This window comes from Lissotriton vulgaris, chromosome 7 (assembly GCF_964263255.1).
Source record: "Lissotriton vulgaris chromosome 7, aLisVul1.2, whole genome shotgun sequence".
Lineage (NCBI taxonomy): Eukaryota > Metazoa > Chordata > Amphibia > Caudata > Salamandridae > Lissotriton > Lissotriton vulgaris.
The window spans coordinates 619,001,289-619,019,840 of NC_141695.1; the positions used below are offsets into that span (position 1 = coordinate 619,001,289).

The 18,552-nt window shown below is 47.2% G+C and overlaps 1 protein-coding gene across 3 annotated transcripts in view; it reads right to left on the reverse strand.

Annotated features, from left to right (window-relative positions):
* Nucleotides 1-18,552, reverse strand: part of LOC147702137 (monocarboxylate transporter 6-like) — a 450,160-nt gene that overhangs the window by 235,334 nt on the left and 196,274 nt on the right. For all 3 annotated transcript variants that reach the window (XM_086930782.1, XM_086930785.1, XM_086930783.1), the window contains exon 2: nt 508-739. In XM_086930782.1, the coding sequence (XP_086786908.1) occupies nt 508-739 (232 nt within the window). The remainder of the gene's footprint in view (nt 1-507; nt 740-18,552) is intronic.

Below are 18,552 nucleotides of genomic sequence, written 5' to 3' on the forward strand. Positions count from 1 at the left end.
CCTTTCATTTATCAGTTTTGATAATCAACACATAAATAAAAGGCATTGTCATTTACAATACCAATAGCTCAAATTCATGTAAAAACGAGACCTATTTAATTTCACAGAAGCGGCCGTCATTGTCCCCCGTTACATGGAAAGTTAAAGCACGCATGGCGCGCTGAATGTTGCAGGAAAGCATATCATGCTAGCAGTAGGAGAAACTCAATAAAGAAAATAGGGATTTCAGACTAAATAAGACATATGTGAAACAACAAAAGTAAAAGGGCCAGTCCTCATTGGAGGTTACAAATGAAGGCAAGGCGGTACTAAGGAGAGACTAGCTAGCCTAATATCGAATCAGAAGCCATCAATTACAAAAGGACAATGGCACAAGCCAATGAAAAATATGGGCGTAGAGTGGGCGGAGCGACAAGTCCATACTTGAATACAGCATGCCTTGCAGAGCACTGCATGCGCTGCCCAGGCTCGACCCAAAAAGAAAGTCTCTCCAGTCTGCTGTCTTACCCCCTGCGTGCAGCATTGCTGTCACAATGGATGGGAACCATGATGTGTCGCTGTCGCTGGCCTGGAAGGAGGCCTGGATGTCCTTGTAGAAAACACCAATACATGATGGGAAACCAAGAGTCATTCCCTGGGACAGCACGACTGCCAGCAGCACCACCCAGGCCCAGCCATGGTCCGTGACCTCCTGGGCCCGACTAGGGGCCATGTAGCCAAGATCCACCAAGAGCAGATTCTGTAGGGGGGAGAGAGGAAAGTGTGAAGGGAGACAAAAAAGTGAGAGGAAGAAAGAACTATGTGAAAGAAGCAATGGCAAAGCCAGCTTTGGGACCCATTTGCTTTTCTTGAGACCCATTGGCTTTTTTAGCCAATGTGTATCCTGATGCTAAAGCAACACAAAGGGCAGAAGTGGCAACTGGTAACAAGGAAGTAGGGCGTGGGTAGGGGACGCAAAACGCAGAACAGGAAAGAGAAGCAACACAGAGGGCGAGGTGGAAAGGAGGAGCATTGGGTGAGAGAGCAATATGGAACATGCGGAGTAAAAACACACGGGCAAGAAAGTAATGGATGAGGGCACAAGAGTGAGCACAACAAAGGGGATGGGGAGAAGCACATAGGCAACAGACCGGAACACATGTTGCAAGGGAGATAAGTACATGAGGCAGAGAGGAGCTCATGAGGGAGACAGCTGAAAAAGAAATGCACTTCCATTGAGTGGATAACCTAAACAAAAGCTTGAAAAGCAAGCAGTGGAAGCATGGGAGGAAGCAAATCAAAAGGATCGTAAAGAAGCTGTGCTCCATGGGCGGGACAAACAAGACTGGCAAGCTAAGATGTGGATAAAAAGCAGGCAAATGAGTGACAGGGAAGCCAACGATTGGCAAGCAGTGGCAGAGTACAAACCCTTTTTAAAGTGTTTTTTTATTGAGATCCAATAAATTGCAATGCAGATTCACCAGTACAATCAAGCACCAACAATAATTATGCCTGTAAAACACATTTCATAGCAGAATAAATATAAGATCAATAAAAAACGGCAATTCATAAAAACTCCACTTAAGATGCAAACAAAAAATATATAAATCCAGACAGCTTCCTTTCTAAATAAGGAGTCAAAAATGCATAAAGATCTGAGTGTACAATGAGGCAATAAAACCTGAACCAAACTTCTATACTGACGCCCCATTTGCGATCAGAAACCGCCCCCAGAGTTTATCGAACTTCTTAATCCCCCATTACACATTGTACAAAACCGTTCATTATTTGTAACATATTTCATTTTTCGCAGCCATTCTCCCATTGTGGGGACCAACTGTGCCCACCACTTTTGAAGTAGAAAGGATCTGGCCCCTGCCATTGCTACTTATAATCATTTTGTCCGTTTATTGGATAGACTGGGAGCAGGCTCATACCCCAAGACTTTCCAACAGATGCTGGGAGCTATTTAACTCGCCATTCTGTCTCCAAAAACTGAAATATTTCATGCCAATATTCATGAATATTAGGACACAGGCCCATTACATGCACCCAATCGGCAGCTGTCCCAGTAGTAAATCGAAAGTAGTGACCCGACAAAAAGGGTGGACTTGTGCAAAAAATTGAGGGGTTCTATATAGAATCCAATCACTAAAAAAATAACATTAAACTACAATTGGCTCCTCTCAAAACAGGAAAATTGAGTATATTATCTTTGTCCACACATCCTTGTTGTTAGTTCTAATCCGTCGTATTTTTCCCATTTTAATTGCTTTGTGGGTGAGATCGGGACCCTTAGTAGAGGCTAACAATCTTTTCCACTTCCTAGGACTTTTATGTTTGCAACCTTCAAGAAGCGCAGAAACCACTTTTTTTTTTTTTAACATTTTTATTTTTGGTGCAAAACAGAGATAGCATCAACATCATCATCAGTCACATATCCATATACATTCGTAGGGTCTTCTGAGACTACATAGTAACGTGAAAAGATAGAAGATGTATCAACCCTCGAGGTCCTGATGTGAGTCCAGCCATCTTGGTGACATGATGAAAAGGAATATACATGTATCGTGAAAATACAGTTTGCATTTTTTGTTTTTTTTTCGTTTTTCGTCTTTTGTCTGTGTTTTGCCTTTAAGAAACTTAAACAGTAAACAGAGCACACATAGTTCGGCACGTACATGAGGTAGTTTCAACAGTATCCCGCATCACAGTCCATCTACAAAGGGGCCAATCAGTTGTTCCTAGACCCCCTGCCCTATTCCCCCCCCATACCATTTTCTTAATGCAAGTCCCGCCCGCTCCCGTGTACATCACCCAGCAGTCATCCACACACCCAATCAGAGGTCCTCATCACTCTCAGATCCCGCGAGATCATCCTCTTCCAGTGGTTCACATAAATCCCCCTATAGGAGTTCCAGGGCCGCCCCCCCGGACCTTGTAGCGCTGTGATCCCTCATCGCCTCTGCCCTGAGTGGTTCGCTCCCCTGTCTCTCTGCCGAGAAGCGGTATCGTAGAAGCTGTGCTGCATTGCATATAACTGTGCCATTGTTTTTCGCCTGCAAGTTAAATTGTGTTTGCCTCGCTTGCTTGTACCATTTCTGTATTGTAGTTGGTTTGTTTGCGCGATATCCCCCGGCGCCCTGCTCTGCTCCCCCCTCCATTTTGTCCCTGTTGTTGTTGTTGTGCTTCCTGAGCCCGCCCCGCCTCCCAGCTGAGCCGCCCTCGCCCCTCCCCCTCCACTATCCATATATGACAGTAGTTCCCGCGCGCAGCGTTCACGCGCAGCGACTGCGCCCAATCCGCGCAGAAGGTGCGCCAAAGGTAAGCCCGTCTACGCCTGTCCGCGCCTGGACCGCGCCCAGCGCCAGACCCCCTGGCCCTCGCATTGCCCAGCCCTCCCGCATTACCTACGATGCCACCACCCTCCTAGCCCTTAACCCCGGCCGTTCCCCAAACTGCGTCCAAGCCGCTCCTGGACACACCCATGGACCTTTCTCATGCTACTCCTGCAAATTCCTCTGCAACGTCAACCACTCCGCTACGATCACACCTCAGATTCCCGACACCAACCACCTACAATGCATCTTGCTCAACACCCGATCGGTCCACAGGCACGCCATTGACCTATGGAATCTACTAGACACCATCTCTCCGGACGTCGCCTTCCTTACTGAAACATGGATGAACGCCTCCTCCGCCCCAGACATCACCATTGCCATCCCAGAAGATTATAAGATCATACGCAAGGACCGTACCGGCCACACAGGAGGAGGAATCGCTATCGTCCATAAGAAATCCATCCATATCTCAACCAGCTCTGACGTCAACCTCGCCAACTCTGAACACCTTCCACATCGACCCCAAGACCACACTCAGAGGCACCCTCCTTTACAGGCCTCCAGGACCCCGCGCACAATTTAGTGAGGACATCACGGACTTCATCACTCCACACGCGCTCCCCTCCAAAGATTACATCCTTCTAGGAGACCTCAACTTTCACCTTGAAAAGAACAACGACCGCAACTCCACCACCCTGCTGGACAACCTCGCCAACCTCGGACTTAAACAACTGGTCACTTCCCCCACCCACATCGCAGGTCACACCCTCGACCCTATCTTCACCTCCAGCAATCATGTCTCCTTCAGCCACACCACGAAGCTCCTTTGGACTGACCACAGCTGCGTTCACTTCACCTACAACAAGCCCAAACCCAACAACCACCCCCAACCAACTCTTCAAAGAAACTGGAACAAAATCACCATCGACCAGATCTCCTCATCGCTTCTGCTAAACCCCCCAGCCCATTCATCAAACCCCGACCAAGCCGCCACCAACCTCACCCTTTGGCTATCCAACAGCGCCGACATCCTAGCACCACTGAAAAAACGACAAAGCAAACTTGGCAGCAAGAAGGCCTCATGGTTCAACGATGATCTTAAGAAATCCAAGAAACTCTGCCGCTCCCTTGAGAAGGCCTGGAAAAAAGACCCAACCACCAGCACCAAGGACGCCTTCAAAAACGCCACCCGCATACACCATCAACTGATCCGAAAGGCCAAGAAAACCGCCTTCAAGGAACGACTAGATAACAACGCCCACAACAGCAAGGAACTTTTCAACATCGTTAAGGAATTTACCAATCCCTCGGCCAACTCTAACGACATCACCCCCTCTCAAGCCCTCTGCGACTCCCTAGCCTCATTCTTCCACAACAACATTGCAGACATCCACAACAGCTTCAACAACCAACCCGGAGACCAACCCACCCAACCATCTGCTGGACCTTCACCCCCCTCAAACATCCTTAATGACTGGAACACAATCTCCACTGAGGATACCATCCGCCTGATGAACTCCATCCACTCAGGTTCCCCCACAGACCCATGCCCTCACCACATCTTCAACAAAGCAGACTCCATCATAGCACCGCACCTCCGAGACGTCATCAACTGCTCCTTCAAATCCGCCACCTTCCCGGAAAGCTGGAAACACGCTGAACTCTGCGCCCTCCTGAAGAAACCCACAGCTGACCCCACCGAACTCAAAAACTACCGCCCTATCTCGCTCCTTCCATTCCCGGCCAAAGTCATCGAGAAAGCTGTCAACAACCAGCTCGCCGCCTTCCTCGAAGCCAACAAATCCCTCGACTCCTCACAGTCCGGCTTCCGAGCAAAACACAGCACGGAGACCGCCCTCATTGCAGCAACAGACGACATTCGAACCCTACTGGACAATGGAGACACAGTCGCCCTCATCCTCCTCGACCTCTCCGCAGCCTTTGACACAGTCTGCCATAGCACCCTTCTACAGCGACTCAGAAACATCGGAATCCAAGGAAAAGCACTGGAATGGATCACCTCGTTCCTCACCGGAAGAACCCAGAAAGTCCGCCTCCCACCATTCAAGTCAGAGGCCACTGAAGTCATCTGCGGCGTACCACAAGGATCTTCACTCAGCCCCACCCTTTTCAACGTATACATGAGCCCCCTCGCGGCCATCGCCCGCCAACACAACCTAAACATCATCTCCTACGCGGATGACACTCAACTGATCCTATCACTCACCAATGACCCTAGCACCGCCAAAACCAACCTACATAAAGGAATGAAAGAAGTAGCCGAATGGATGAATCACAGCCGTCTGAAACTGAACTCTGATAAAACAGAAGTCCTCATCTTAGGTTCCTCCCCATCCGCATGGGACGACTCTTGGTGGCCAGAAGCCCTTGGAAAAGCACCCATCCCGACAGACCACGCACGGAACCTGGGCGTCATCCTGGATTCCTCACTTTCAATGAACAGACAAGTCAACGCCGTCTCCTCATCCTGCTTCAACATTCTTCGCATGCTCAAAAAAACATTTTGTTGGATCCCCACCGAAACTAGGAAAACGGTCACCCACGCACTGGTCACGAGCCGCCTGGACTACGGAAACACCCTATACGCCGGGACTACCGCTAAACTCCAGAAAAAACTCCAACGAATCCAAAACTCCTCTGCCAGGCTCATATTAGACATCCCGCGTAAAGAACATATCTCTGGTCACCTGAAAAACCTCCACTGGCTTCCCGTCAATAAGAGGATCACTTTCCGGCTCCTAACCCACGCACACAAAGCATTCTACGAAATCGGACCAGAATGCCTCAACACACGACTGTCCTTCTACACCCCCTCCCGCCAGCTTCGATCTTCCAACCAAGCCCTTGCCACTGTACCTCGCATCAACAAGACCACCATGGGAGGTAGATCCTTCTCCTACCTGGCAGCTAAAACCTGGAACTCTCTTCCCACTTACCTTCGCCTTACCCAGAACCACCTAGCATTCAGAAAGCAACTTAAAACGTGGATATTTGACAAGTAACTCCCCACCCCCTCTTAAGCGCCTTGAGACCCTCTGGGTATGTAGTGCGCTATATAAATCCTTTGACTTGACTTGACTTGACTTGACATGTTGCGGATCCTCTGGGCTAGTGTGGGGAGTTCAGCCGACCCCCATTTCAGGGCTATATCTCGTTTCGCTGTCACCATCCCCACCATAACCCAAGTTCTTGCGTAAAAGGTGAGGTCGGACGGCCCCCAGATATTCAACAGGCACAGTCGTGAGTCTAGAGTGAGGGAGGTGTGTAGTGCTTGGGCCATGGTGCGTAATACCCGTTGCCAGTAACTCACAATCAGTGGACATTCCCAAACCGTGTGCAGGAAAGAGCCTTCCGCTCCGCAACCTCTAAGACAGTACGGATGATCAGCCCTGTGCAGTTTGTGTAGCGTCGTGCGAGTGTAGTAAATCCTGTGTAGAATTTTTAACTGCCCCAGGCGGAATTTGGAAGATATGCCTGCTTCACGTGGGGATGCCATGGCTGCGTTCCACTCGGTTTCGTCTAGATCACCCACCTCCAGCATGCATTTGTCTTTCAGTTTCCCCAGTGGATCAGGCATATTGTTAACCAATTTGCGGTATGTCATCGATGTCGCCCCTTCCTGCAAGTAGTCAGTGAGTAGACGGTCCTCCAGCGGGGAGGATTCGGGTGGGGATGTGTCGGGCGGGATCGCAGCTTGTAGTGCATGTCTGACCTGAATGTACCTGTACAGCTCTGTGTCCCCCAGCTCATATTGCTCCTGCAGAGTCGCAAAGGAGATTACTCCCTCCCTCGTCCACATGTCCCCCACTGTGGAGATGCCGATGTTGTCCCACTGCGTGAAGCCCTTGGAGCGCCGCAGGTGGCCCAACGCCTTCGCGTCCCACAGAGGTGTGAGCTTCGTGACGATCCCATCCCATTTCAACTTTGCCTGTGCCTTGTACCATACTCGAACTGTGTGTTTCGTAGGCCCAGTAAGTTTCGCCGCCACACCCCGGTGGTACAGTGGGGCCAGTAAACTGTTCGTACCCAGTTGCGCCCTGTCTGCCCTGAATGCTGGATCCTCTTGCGGGGCGTGTAACCACTGATTAATGATTTTGAGCTGAGCCGCCCAGTAGTACAGCTGCATGTTGGGTAGCGCGATGCCCCCGTCATACCACCCCCGGTTCAATTTAGCGTGTGAGATTCGGGCTGGCTGGTTGTCCCATAGCAGGCCTGAAATCTGTGCCGTTATTTTCTGGAGGTAGCCATCCGGCACCAAATGCGGAGCATTTTCAAGGACGTACAGGAAGCACGGCAGAGCCATCATTTTAAAGAGCGCTGCCCGTCCTAGTAGTGTTAGGGGGAGTTCTTTCCAATGTTGTACATCACCACGGAGACGGACTAAGGGAGGCTGCAAGTTCCGTCGTGCGAATTCGGCCTCGTCCCGGGTGATATGAATCCCAAGATATTTGAATGACGTGGTGCTAGTTCTAACGGGCAGGAGTCCGGGAGTGGCGGAAGTGGTCCCCGTAGCTCGAAAATTATGGACTTAGCCCAATTAATGGTGTATCCCGAGATTCGCCCATGTGCCGTACAGAGAGCCAGGAGGTTAGGGAGGCTCTCTCCGAGGTCTGTAAGATAGATCAGCATGTCGTCCGCGTAGAGGGACACTCTGTCCTCCCATTGCGGGGTCCATTGAATTCCTTTTAGGAGTTGCGTGGTGCGAATCGTAACCGCCAGCGGTTCCAAAACCAAAGCGAAGAGAAGGGGTGAAAGCGGGCACCCCTGTTGCGTGCCTCGGCCTAGGGATATGGTTCTGGAAATGTGGCCATTGGCTACCACTTTGGCTATGGGGTCTCTGTATAGCAGGCGCATCCATGAAATGAACACCGGGCCAAAACCCATACGTGCTAGCACTGCAAAGAGATAGTTCCACTCCACCATGTCGAACGCCATCTTGGCGTCCAGTGAAAGGATCGCGGCCGGTTCCCTTAGCAGTGGGACTCGTGCCACTACACCATGTACCCTGCGGAGATTTAAAGCAGTGCTACGATGTGGCATGAAGCCGGATTGGTCCGGGTGGATCAATTGGGGTAAACACGGCAGGAGCCTGCTCGCCAACACCTTAGCTATAATTTTGGCCTCTGGGTTCAGCAGGGAAATGGGTCTATAAGACGAGCATTCGCTGGGGAGTTTACCAGGTTTCGGTATTGCTACGATAGTTGCCATCCGTTGATCCGGCGGCAGTGTGCCCTTCACTCTAGATTCTTCGTACATGTTAAGTAGGGGTGTGCTCAGGGACTCCGACATAAGTTTAAGCCATTCAATGGGGATCCCGTTGGGGCCCATAGCCTTGCCCGGATGAAGGGCGCCGATAGCCAACTGAATCTCCTCCACCGTCAGGGGCGCATCTATGTCTTTTGACGCCTCTGCCGTTAATTCCGGCAGGGGAACGTGCTCAAGGGCAATCCGGACCTCATCTTCTCCCACCACCGTCTCTGGGGTATACACCTCGGTAAAATAATCCGCGAGGACTTCCACTATCTCGTCGGGGCGGGTGTGGTTGTTGCCATGTGGGTCAGTAAGTTGTAGGATGGTCTTTCCTCCCCCCTGCCTCTTGTCCAACCATGCCAACAGTTTACTGGCCTTGTCCCCGATGTCATAGACCCTATGGCGCGTTGCCGCAATGTCCGACACCGTGATCCTTCACAGGTGGTCAGTGAGGCGACGCTGATGGATTTGGAGATCATGGAGAGTGTCATCCGAGGGATTAGCCATATGAGCTGTGTTGGCCCTCTCGAGGCCCAATTCTATGTCTAAGGCCTCTCTTCTGTGCGCCTTTTTATTTTTCGCAATTACGGCTATGGCCTGACCCCTGAACACTGTCTTGTACGCTTCCCATAGTGTAGAGGGGGAGTCCACCGAGGACTGGTTTTCCTCGAAGTAGAGCCGAGTTGCCTTCTTCAGGTCTTTATTGATCTAGGGAATTTTTAGATAGCCAGGGAAGATCGGAAATAACCTTTGTCGCTTCGTGGACGTGGTGGTGATCGTCAGAGTGAGTGGTGAGTGATCTGAGACACCCCGTGGCTGAATACTTGTCTCGGCTACAGTAAGAGGTCCGTTAATCAAAACGAAAAAATATCTATCCTAGAGAGGCTGTTGTGTGTGGCCGAGTAGTACGTGTATTGCTGCTGAGTAGGGTGTAGTGTACGCCATATGTCCACCAACCCCTGTGCAATCAGAAACGTCTGGAGCCTGTTGGGCCCTTCTGTGTGTGTGCGTGGGGGGAAACGGTCTAAAGTGGTCGTGAGTGCCATGTTAAAGTCCCCACCTATGATCAGGTCTCCATCAGGGAGGGTCAACAAGAATTTGCCAAGATCTGGCAAAGCCTCAGAATGTAGCGCTGGTGGTATGTAAACAGAAACCACGTTTAGAAGTTTCCCCTCCCACTGGCCATGAACTGCCGCAAATCGGCCATGAGCATCGGTTGCTGTAGACTTTACAATAAATTGGGACGATTTCTTCTGCAGGATACCCGTGCCACGGGACCCCGAAGTAAACTCAGCATGTACTATCATGTGATAGCCTCTCCTATCTAGGGCCTTTGTGGCCGCCCCTGTCAAGTGTGTCTCCTGTAGGAGAATGAGAGCCGGCCCCCGTCTCCTTATCCCCTGCAGCACCAGCCCCCGCTTAATCTTATCCCCTAGACCTCTGACGTTCCAAGACATGACAAGCAGTGGGTTTGCTGTGGTGTGACTATCCGTTGCAGCCATAAGAGAAACAGTGATCTGCCATGAAGCCCCCTCGCCGTTGGTGAGGTGGCAAGTAGAGGCAGGTATAGGGCAGGCGTGACTGTATCTCACAGTTCATTCCCCCAGTGCCCCGAATAGACCAGATGCTTTCAGTTACGTAAAACACGCCTAGAAACATATGTGTGCTTAGAACATGAACCTGCAGGACCAAAAAGTCCCGCAGTGCAAACTTACCCAACTCCTGGTCCCCCCCCCTCCCTGCCCCCCTGCTGCACGGACTCAGAACTGCCCGCCCCCCCAACTGAGCAGAGTGCATACCCCATCCCCCAAACAGTGTACTTGCGCGTTGGGGTGAGGGACTCTCCGCAGCCGGCAGTCTCTCATTCACACCCTCGGAGGCCCTTCACCCAGTGTCCAATGGCGGGAAGCGCTTGTGCAGCATTAAAGTCTCATTACCAAAACAAATACGAAAGTTGTCCAGATGGTCATTGTTCCTCAAACTCTTCCCTGCCACCTTCCGCTCCCAAAGAGTCACTGTTGTCCGGTCCCCCTCCCGAAGCCTGGGAGTCCTGGCGTTGGCCTCCAGTTCGATCTTTCTTGAAACGATTTGTCCGTCTGTGGTTCTGACCCGGTCTCCATCCCTCGAGCCACTCCTGTACGTTTTCAGGGTTGTCGAAGAACCACGTTTTGTTCGCCGCCACCACCCGCAGTCTCGCAGGAAAGAGCATTGAATAAGGCAGTTCTCTGGACCTCAGTTCTTTTTTCACCTCGAAGAACGATCGCCGCCGACGGGCGACTTCCGCTGTGTAGTCGGGGAAAATGGCAACGGTGGCGTTTTGAATCTTGAGAGGAGGGGAGGTTCTGGCTGCCTGCAAGATTGCGTCCCGGTCGCGGAAATTAAACAAGCGTGCCACTATGGGTCGTGGGGTAGCCCCCGGTTTCGGTTGACCTCCCGGGACTCGATGGGCCCTTTCCACTGTAAAAAAGTTGGACAGTCCCTTCGGCTTTAGTTCATTCGTTATCAGGCTCTCTACGAAGAGATCCATAGCTTTTACGCCTTCCGATTCCGGCACCCCTATAATGCGGATGTTGTTTCGCCTAGAACGCCCCTCCTGCTCATCCAGCTTCTCCCGGAGCATTCTATTGTCCTGCGCCATCTTCCCCATTTCTCGTTGAAGTTCTGAAACGTCCTCTACAAGGGATTTTGTGACCACCTCCATGCTCTTAACTTTCTCCGACATTTTGTGGAGGTCCGCTCTAAGTAGGGTGACATCTGTGGAGATTCCGCCAACGGTCGTTTGCAGTTGGGCCAGTGCGAGCATGACGTCGTCTAGTGTCGCTTTCTTTCCTCCTGGAGAGTCGGCCGCCTTGCCACCTTGCTCCTTCCCCGCTGGGGAGACGGTAGGCTTGTCGGAGGTAAATCGGTCAATACGGGTCTGTGTGACGCCGCCCTTGGGGCCTTTCCCCGCCATGCCGCTAAAAGTCGTGCTCCTTGTGCCCCTACGTTCCAGGATGTGAGAAGCGGTGTGGACCCCTTGTCCAGTCCGGTGTGGCAAAGATTAGGTCTCAGCGGCGTCCTCCGGGAGGCGAGAAGCGCCGATTGTCGCCAGATGCGTAGCGACGACTCCGATCAAAAAGATGGCGGATGCCCACTTCGATCCCGTCTCCTGGACTCTCGGTGCTGCTGGTGACGATCGCAGAGTCGGTCGTGGTGCCAGAGACCACTTCGCTAATCGCCACTCCCTTGGTCCGTGCGGATCTCTGCATCCGACTCTCCAGGACGTACTCGGTCTATCGGCTCCTCTGCCTCATGGGCACTTCCGGTCTGGATCCACCGGTCAGCGTGCACTTCCTGCTGGGTCGACAGCCAGGGGAGGTCCCGGCTCAAGAGGTTGTGGCAGGCCGATCCGAGGCTTCGATGTATCTCGGGCAGCGGACATCGGATCTTGTCGCCGCTTGTCGCTGCTTACTCCACCCGGTCCTGGGTTCTGGTACCTGCCTGTAGGGCTTGTAGAAGTGACGGATTTTGTGTCGGATCGACGAAGAGGCCGCTTCAGCCGCGGAGCTCGTCCCTTATGCTGCCGCCATGATCGGCTGCTAGCCACGCCCCCCCCGGAAACCACTTTTTGACCATAACTTATCGGACTGGAATCTAAATTGCAAAATTGTTTATTCAACATTATGTAGGAACCAAGGGCCAGATGTATCAAGATACACTTTTGCGATTCTCAAATAGCGATTTTTAAGGAATCGCTATTTGAGAATTGCAAAATGGTATGTATGTATGTAGAAATTCTCAAATTTTTAGCGATTTCTTAAAATTCCTTAATTGCAATTAGCAAATTGCTAGTCGCAACTAAGGAATCATTTCCCATTCATTTCTGTGGGCCAGGAGGCCCATAGGAATGAATGTGAAATTATTCTCAATTTGCGATTCGCAATTTGCGAATCGCAAATTGAGAATAATTTCAAGGGTGCAGGGGTGTCCAAAGGACACCCTGTTCCACCCCTGAAATAATCATGGGTGCACATGTGGTGTACGTACATGCCCTAAGGGCGTGTATGTGCATCACATGGCACTTTAAAAAAAGCAAAAATTGGCATTTTTCAAGAAATCTGCAAATTACCACCAACTTGAAGTTGGTGGTAATTTGCGATCCCTTAAGGACAATTAGCACTTTTTTTTGCTTCATACATTGCATTTAATGAATCGCAAACTTTGCGATTCCTTAAATGCAATCGCAAAATAAGGATTCGCAAATTTGCGATTCCTTATTTTGCACTGAAATTTGCTACATACATATCATTTTGCTCAAATGAGTTCGCAAACGCCGAAATTTCGGCGTTTGCGAACCCATTTGAGCTTCATACATCTGGCCCCAAGTCACAGAAAACAGCCTTGAACTAACTCACAAATATCTGACATATTTAGCATTCTCTCTCCAGATAAAAAAATCCACTAGCTTCTTAAACTCTGCTTTCGCCCACTTTTGGACGATATCGGGTGCCAGATTAACACCAGACACCATCACTAATTATGACATGGGTGTAACTGCATTGATATGGAAAACCCTCTCCCAAAGAAACCTCTTCAGACTCTTGTAACGCACCTTTTAGGTGATTTTACTCATTTTAACACATTCTGTATGTCATATTCTTTAAAAATTAGCTGCATAAAATAATTCTTCAAAATACCATTGTGAAGCTTTACATTAAATCTGGACATGTACTGTCGAATATAGGCGAAATAATATTCCTTAACATTGGGAAGGGCCAACCCACCTATTTCTCCCACTTCATATAAAGTGCTCAGTGATGCTCTGGCTATTTTGTTTTTGTCAAATAAATGATATAAACAGACTCCATCGTTCTAGAGAATGATGTGGTCAAAAGGCATGGGACAGCAGAGAAGAGAAAATTAAATAGAGGCAGAATCGGCATTTTGATCAAGGAGACGCTCTTATGGATTGTCAAAGGAAGAGAGATCCAAATTGAAAATAGATCTTGTATATCTAAAAATAACGGGCGAAAATTAAGATCATAATAAATCCTGAATCCATGATGAGTATCTAATGCCCCGGTATCTTTTCGGCTGCGAATTAACACACAAGGCTATATCTGGATGTATTATATCTGTGTTACAGTCACATATTATTATTATAAGTTTTCTTTCTATTGATTTTATAGCCTTCCAACTTCTCATACTGTGCAAACATTTCAAAAACCTTTTCCTGAGTACTCTTAATACTGTCAAGAAGTAGCATAATATCATCAGCATATAGCTTTATCTTCCCCATCTGTGGGAGCGGTGGGCGGATATAGATATTCTCTCTGATTGCTATTGCCAATGGCTCAATAAACAAGCATTGGCATAGCTAATAGGTCTCGCTTTTCGGACCTTATAAATGTTTAGCCATTCAACACTTGATGTTGTTTAATCAAGGATATTGTTCTGGATAACTAAACACTTATAATGTCCCAAAGGCGAGACCTATCGGCTATGAATTGGGGGACCTTATAAGTGTTTAGGTAGAGCTATTGACTTTGCCAATATTTCTTCTTTTTTTGTCCAATATCTTCATTATTTTTAAAAAGTAAGAATTCATACCATTATGATAAAATGCAATACATCAGGACAAAGTAATCAATAAATAATAAAAAAAATTAGGAGAATAAATACAATAATATAGAATTCATGTCTGAAGAATAACAAAATCACAAATACTACTAAATCAGAGTTTATAATATAAAAAAATCATATTAGAATGATAACAAAAAATTAGCTGTATTGCACATGCTTCAAAAAATATTAGAAGGAGGAGGAGAAAAGGAGAGAAAGATAGTATAGAAAGAAGGAAGAACAGAGAAAGCAGGAGAGAAGAGAAAGAGGGGACAATATAAAGATAAATAAAATGATAGGTAACTGGCTGGATAAATAATTAGATAGATAAATAAATAATTGATAACTAATAGATGGGGGCACCCGCTGCAGCGGAAAAAATAAATTAAGAAGTAGAGACAAAAGGGTATTGGGCTACCAAACCTTGCGAGGACAGTTTCATATACTTATCTAAAGACCTCCAAATATTATTAGAGATGGAAGGAGTACTATGTTTCTCTTCAACAGAAGTATGAGCCCCACGAAGAAACGATACCCAGGTCCACCAAGTATGATAGGACAGGAGATTAAAGGATTTCCTCTCGGTTAAAATAATTTTAACAGCAATGGCTATGAGGAGATCAAACAGTTGCATATCAGTATCTTCCAAGGGGAGAGGAGTGCATGCAGCCCACGGACCCAATACAATCGTAGGGAACGAGAGCTCCACTGAACTATCAAAGATTAGTGAAAGATGTTTCTAAATCAAATCCCAAAAGGAACGTAGCAACGAGCATTCAAAAAACATATGTTGGTGAGTGCCTGAGACCAAATTGCAATTCCAACAAAGATCATTGTCCCTTAGTTTCATCTTGTATAAGCGAGCAGGTGTCCAATGCAGGAGATTCATAGAAAATAATTTAGATTGCATAAGAGAAGGAGCAATTTTATTCTGTAATGAAGCCTTTCCAATTAATTGCCATGACTCTTGTGAGAGACGTTTGAAAATATCACTATCCAAATGATGGGACCATTTATCTTTGGTAATAGTAGCCTGAGAGGGAAGTGGCGCAGATAAAAACTTGTATATCTTCGAAGCAGTATGACCTGCACGAGACCACATAGACAAAAGTGAAATAGTAGTCAACTCTTTAGAAAGGGCAATTCTAGAAAGAGCAACCTTTAATTTTAAAAAGGTATAAAAATCCATATTATTGAGATTATCTGTGTGGGCTAAAGAAGAAAAGGGAAGAGGGTCATGATTGGAATCATAAAGATGTTTGACCAACGTCAGACCTCTATTAGCCCAGGAAGCTATTGTAACAGGATCAATATCAGTAACAATTTTAGGATTATACCATAATGAAGTCCATCTCCATTTATGAATGGGCTTGGAGACTTTTTTATCAATGAATTTTAAAGCATTAATTGTGTCATAAATAATACGGCTTGAATGGGGTAGCACTAATTTGGAAGCAGTTAAAAAGGAAGGGGTAGAAAGAGGTAAACACAACTCGCGTTCAATATATAGCCATGGGGGGTTATGGAGGGAATCCGATAAAAACCAAAGAGCACCCTGAGATGATAATAAGGCAATTTGATACAAGTTTCAATCTGGAAGATTACATCCACCCAAAACAGCTGGTTTTCTAAGATGTTTATATGCAATTCTAGCACGCTTATCACTCCATAAAATTTTGATGTAAGTAAATAAATCTCACGGAAAAAGAATGAGGAGAGTTTCACAGGCAGCATGGAGGATAAGAAATGTATAATGGGGGTTATCATCATCTTAAGCGTTTGAAGTCGTCCCCACCAGGAGATGTATTTCAGAGACCAGGAGGATAAGAGATCTTTAGCCTTCGCTAGTATATGAGATTCATTATAGGAAATAGTATCTAAAAGAATATTACAAAACCAAATTCCTAAGTATTTAATTCGAGTCGACTGCCATTTAAAGACAGCCTCACCCATATGAGAAGGGAAACACAACGCATTAAGAGGGAACATTTCCGTCTCATCTCTGTTCAGAGTATATCATGAAACTTGTGAAAACTCTTTAATGGTATTAGAGATTGCAGGAATGGCCAAAGCGATGTCCTTAGAAAAGATAAGATCATCTGCATATGCAGCCATTTTAATTGTATGCGGACCACATTGGAAGCCTTTGATATTTTCATTCAGATTGAGTAACCGAAGGAGTGGGTCTGTATACAAAAGAAAAACAAGCAGTGATAGCGGGCACCCCTGTCTAGTACCCTGGCATAGATAAAAAAAGGAGGACGTAGCCTGATTAACTCTGATGTTAGCTTTAGGTTGCGCAGATAAGGACATTACCATGCTGATAAAGGAATCGCCTAAATTATGAGATTGGAGACCTGCTTGTAAATAGGGCCAAGACACTTTATCAAAGCCTTTTTGGCATCAAGAGCAATTGCAGCCGATGGGAAAACAGATAACTTTGCTTTCTCCAATATTTGACAAAACGTTTGGATATTATCTCTAGCAAGTCTTCCCTTTACAAAGCCAGTCTGAGAACCATGGATAAGACTAGGGATATGTCCCTCTAAACGCTTAGCCAGGATTTTAGCAAAATTCTTAGCTTCCATATTGAGAAGCGAGATTGGACGGAAATTTTCAGGGTCAGAATGATCTTTCCCTTCTTTCGGAATCACGACAATAGTAGCCTCAGTGGCTGACCCTGAAACTTTGCCCGACATTACAAAGTTATCAAAAACTCTTGAGACATATTATAGAGGATGAGAAAGTCTTGTAAAAAGCAATAGGATAACCATCAGGCCCTGGAGCCTTCCCCGACCAAGTCATACGAATGGCTTGAATTATCTCCTCAGACTCAATAGGTTGCCCCAGAGCAATCATATCTGACTGCAAAATAGTATGTGTAGGAAAAGAGAACAAGAATTGCTGACACACGGATAAATCACATTGATCCTTGGGGGTATAGAGTTTTTCATAAAAATCTAGAAAGACTTGCAACATTTCTTGAGAATGGAATTTATTAGCACCATTGTTGTCATTAATATAGGAAATCTGAGTGGATTTATCATTCGTATTTTGATAATTTAAAGTGGCAGCCCACATCTACCCTGCTCTATTTTGAAGCAACAGGCGTTTAGATTTTTGAGCCTGTATGCCAATATGCGCTCTCTTAGGGACAATGGAGTTATAAGAGTATTTCAAGTTTTTAATGTCCGGCAAGAGAGACTTATAATTCGAGCTTCTATATATTCTCTCTTTACATTTGATCTAATCCCCCCAAAAATGTAGCGATCCTCTGATATCGGCATTACGTTTTGAATATTTTTGAATAATATGGCTCCTAATCGTGCCTTTAAAAGCATCCCATAGAACAATTGAGGAATTCACTGAAGACTCGTTATCCTTGAAAAAATGATCAATCTCTATCAATAGTTGTTGGACTTCATCTTTGTCATTCAAAATCTCTGTATTAAGATGTCATGTACGAGGAACTTGTTTATCCGCCAGAGAGAGGAGAGTAAATGAGACAGCTGCGTGATCAGAAACAACTATTGGGTGAATGATAGGATTACTCGTGTGTTTTAGAAGAGCAGCATCAACAAGAAGATAATCTATGCGCGAAAAACTAGAATGTGGAGAAGAAAAAAAACGTGAAATCGCTACCCGTAGGATTATGTAACCTCCAAACATCAGTATACTGATGAGAAGAGCACATATTGAGCATTTGTTTATGTGACCTAGGAGGGCAAAATTTAAAGGCAGAATGCCTATCTAAAATAGGATCCAAAGGCAAATTAAAATTACCTTTAAAAATTGTTCTAGCATTTTGCAGTATCTCAGAGTTTTTTATTTATTGAACGCCAAAAGAGTTGATCATCTATGTCGGGAGCATAAATATTCATAACATATAATTCATCTGAGCCATTGTACAAGCGAGAGAGCAGCCATCTGCCATCTGTATCATGCTCAGCAATAACGATAGACAGGCCAGAGTTCTTGGAAATCATGGTTACATCCCCATTATTTTTACCAGCGGCAGGGGCGGCTCTAGGCTCATGGCGGCCCTGGGCAGGGAGCCTAGGCAGGGGGCCCCGGAAGAGGGGTCCGGGTGGGGCGGAGCACGGAGGCCAGTGAAGAGGGGGGGGGGCCAGGGTATTTGGAAGTGGAACAGAGCCGGAGGCTGCCAAATCCCTGCCAGGGGTCACCACACAAATATGTATCCATCCTCAGAGGATTATTATATTAAGGATGTATATTGGCGTGGTGGCCCCTGGGGTTTGGTGGCCCTGTGCAGGTGCACAGCTTGCATATGCCTAAGGCGCCCCTGCCAGCGGCTTCAGAACAAACAACATCCAGAACCCACTCCTTTTGAGAGCAAAGC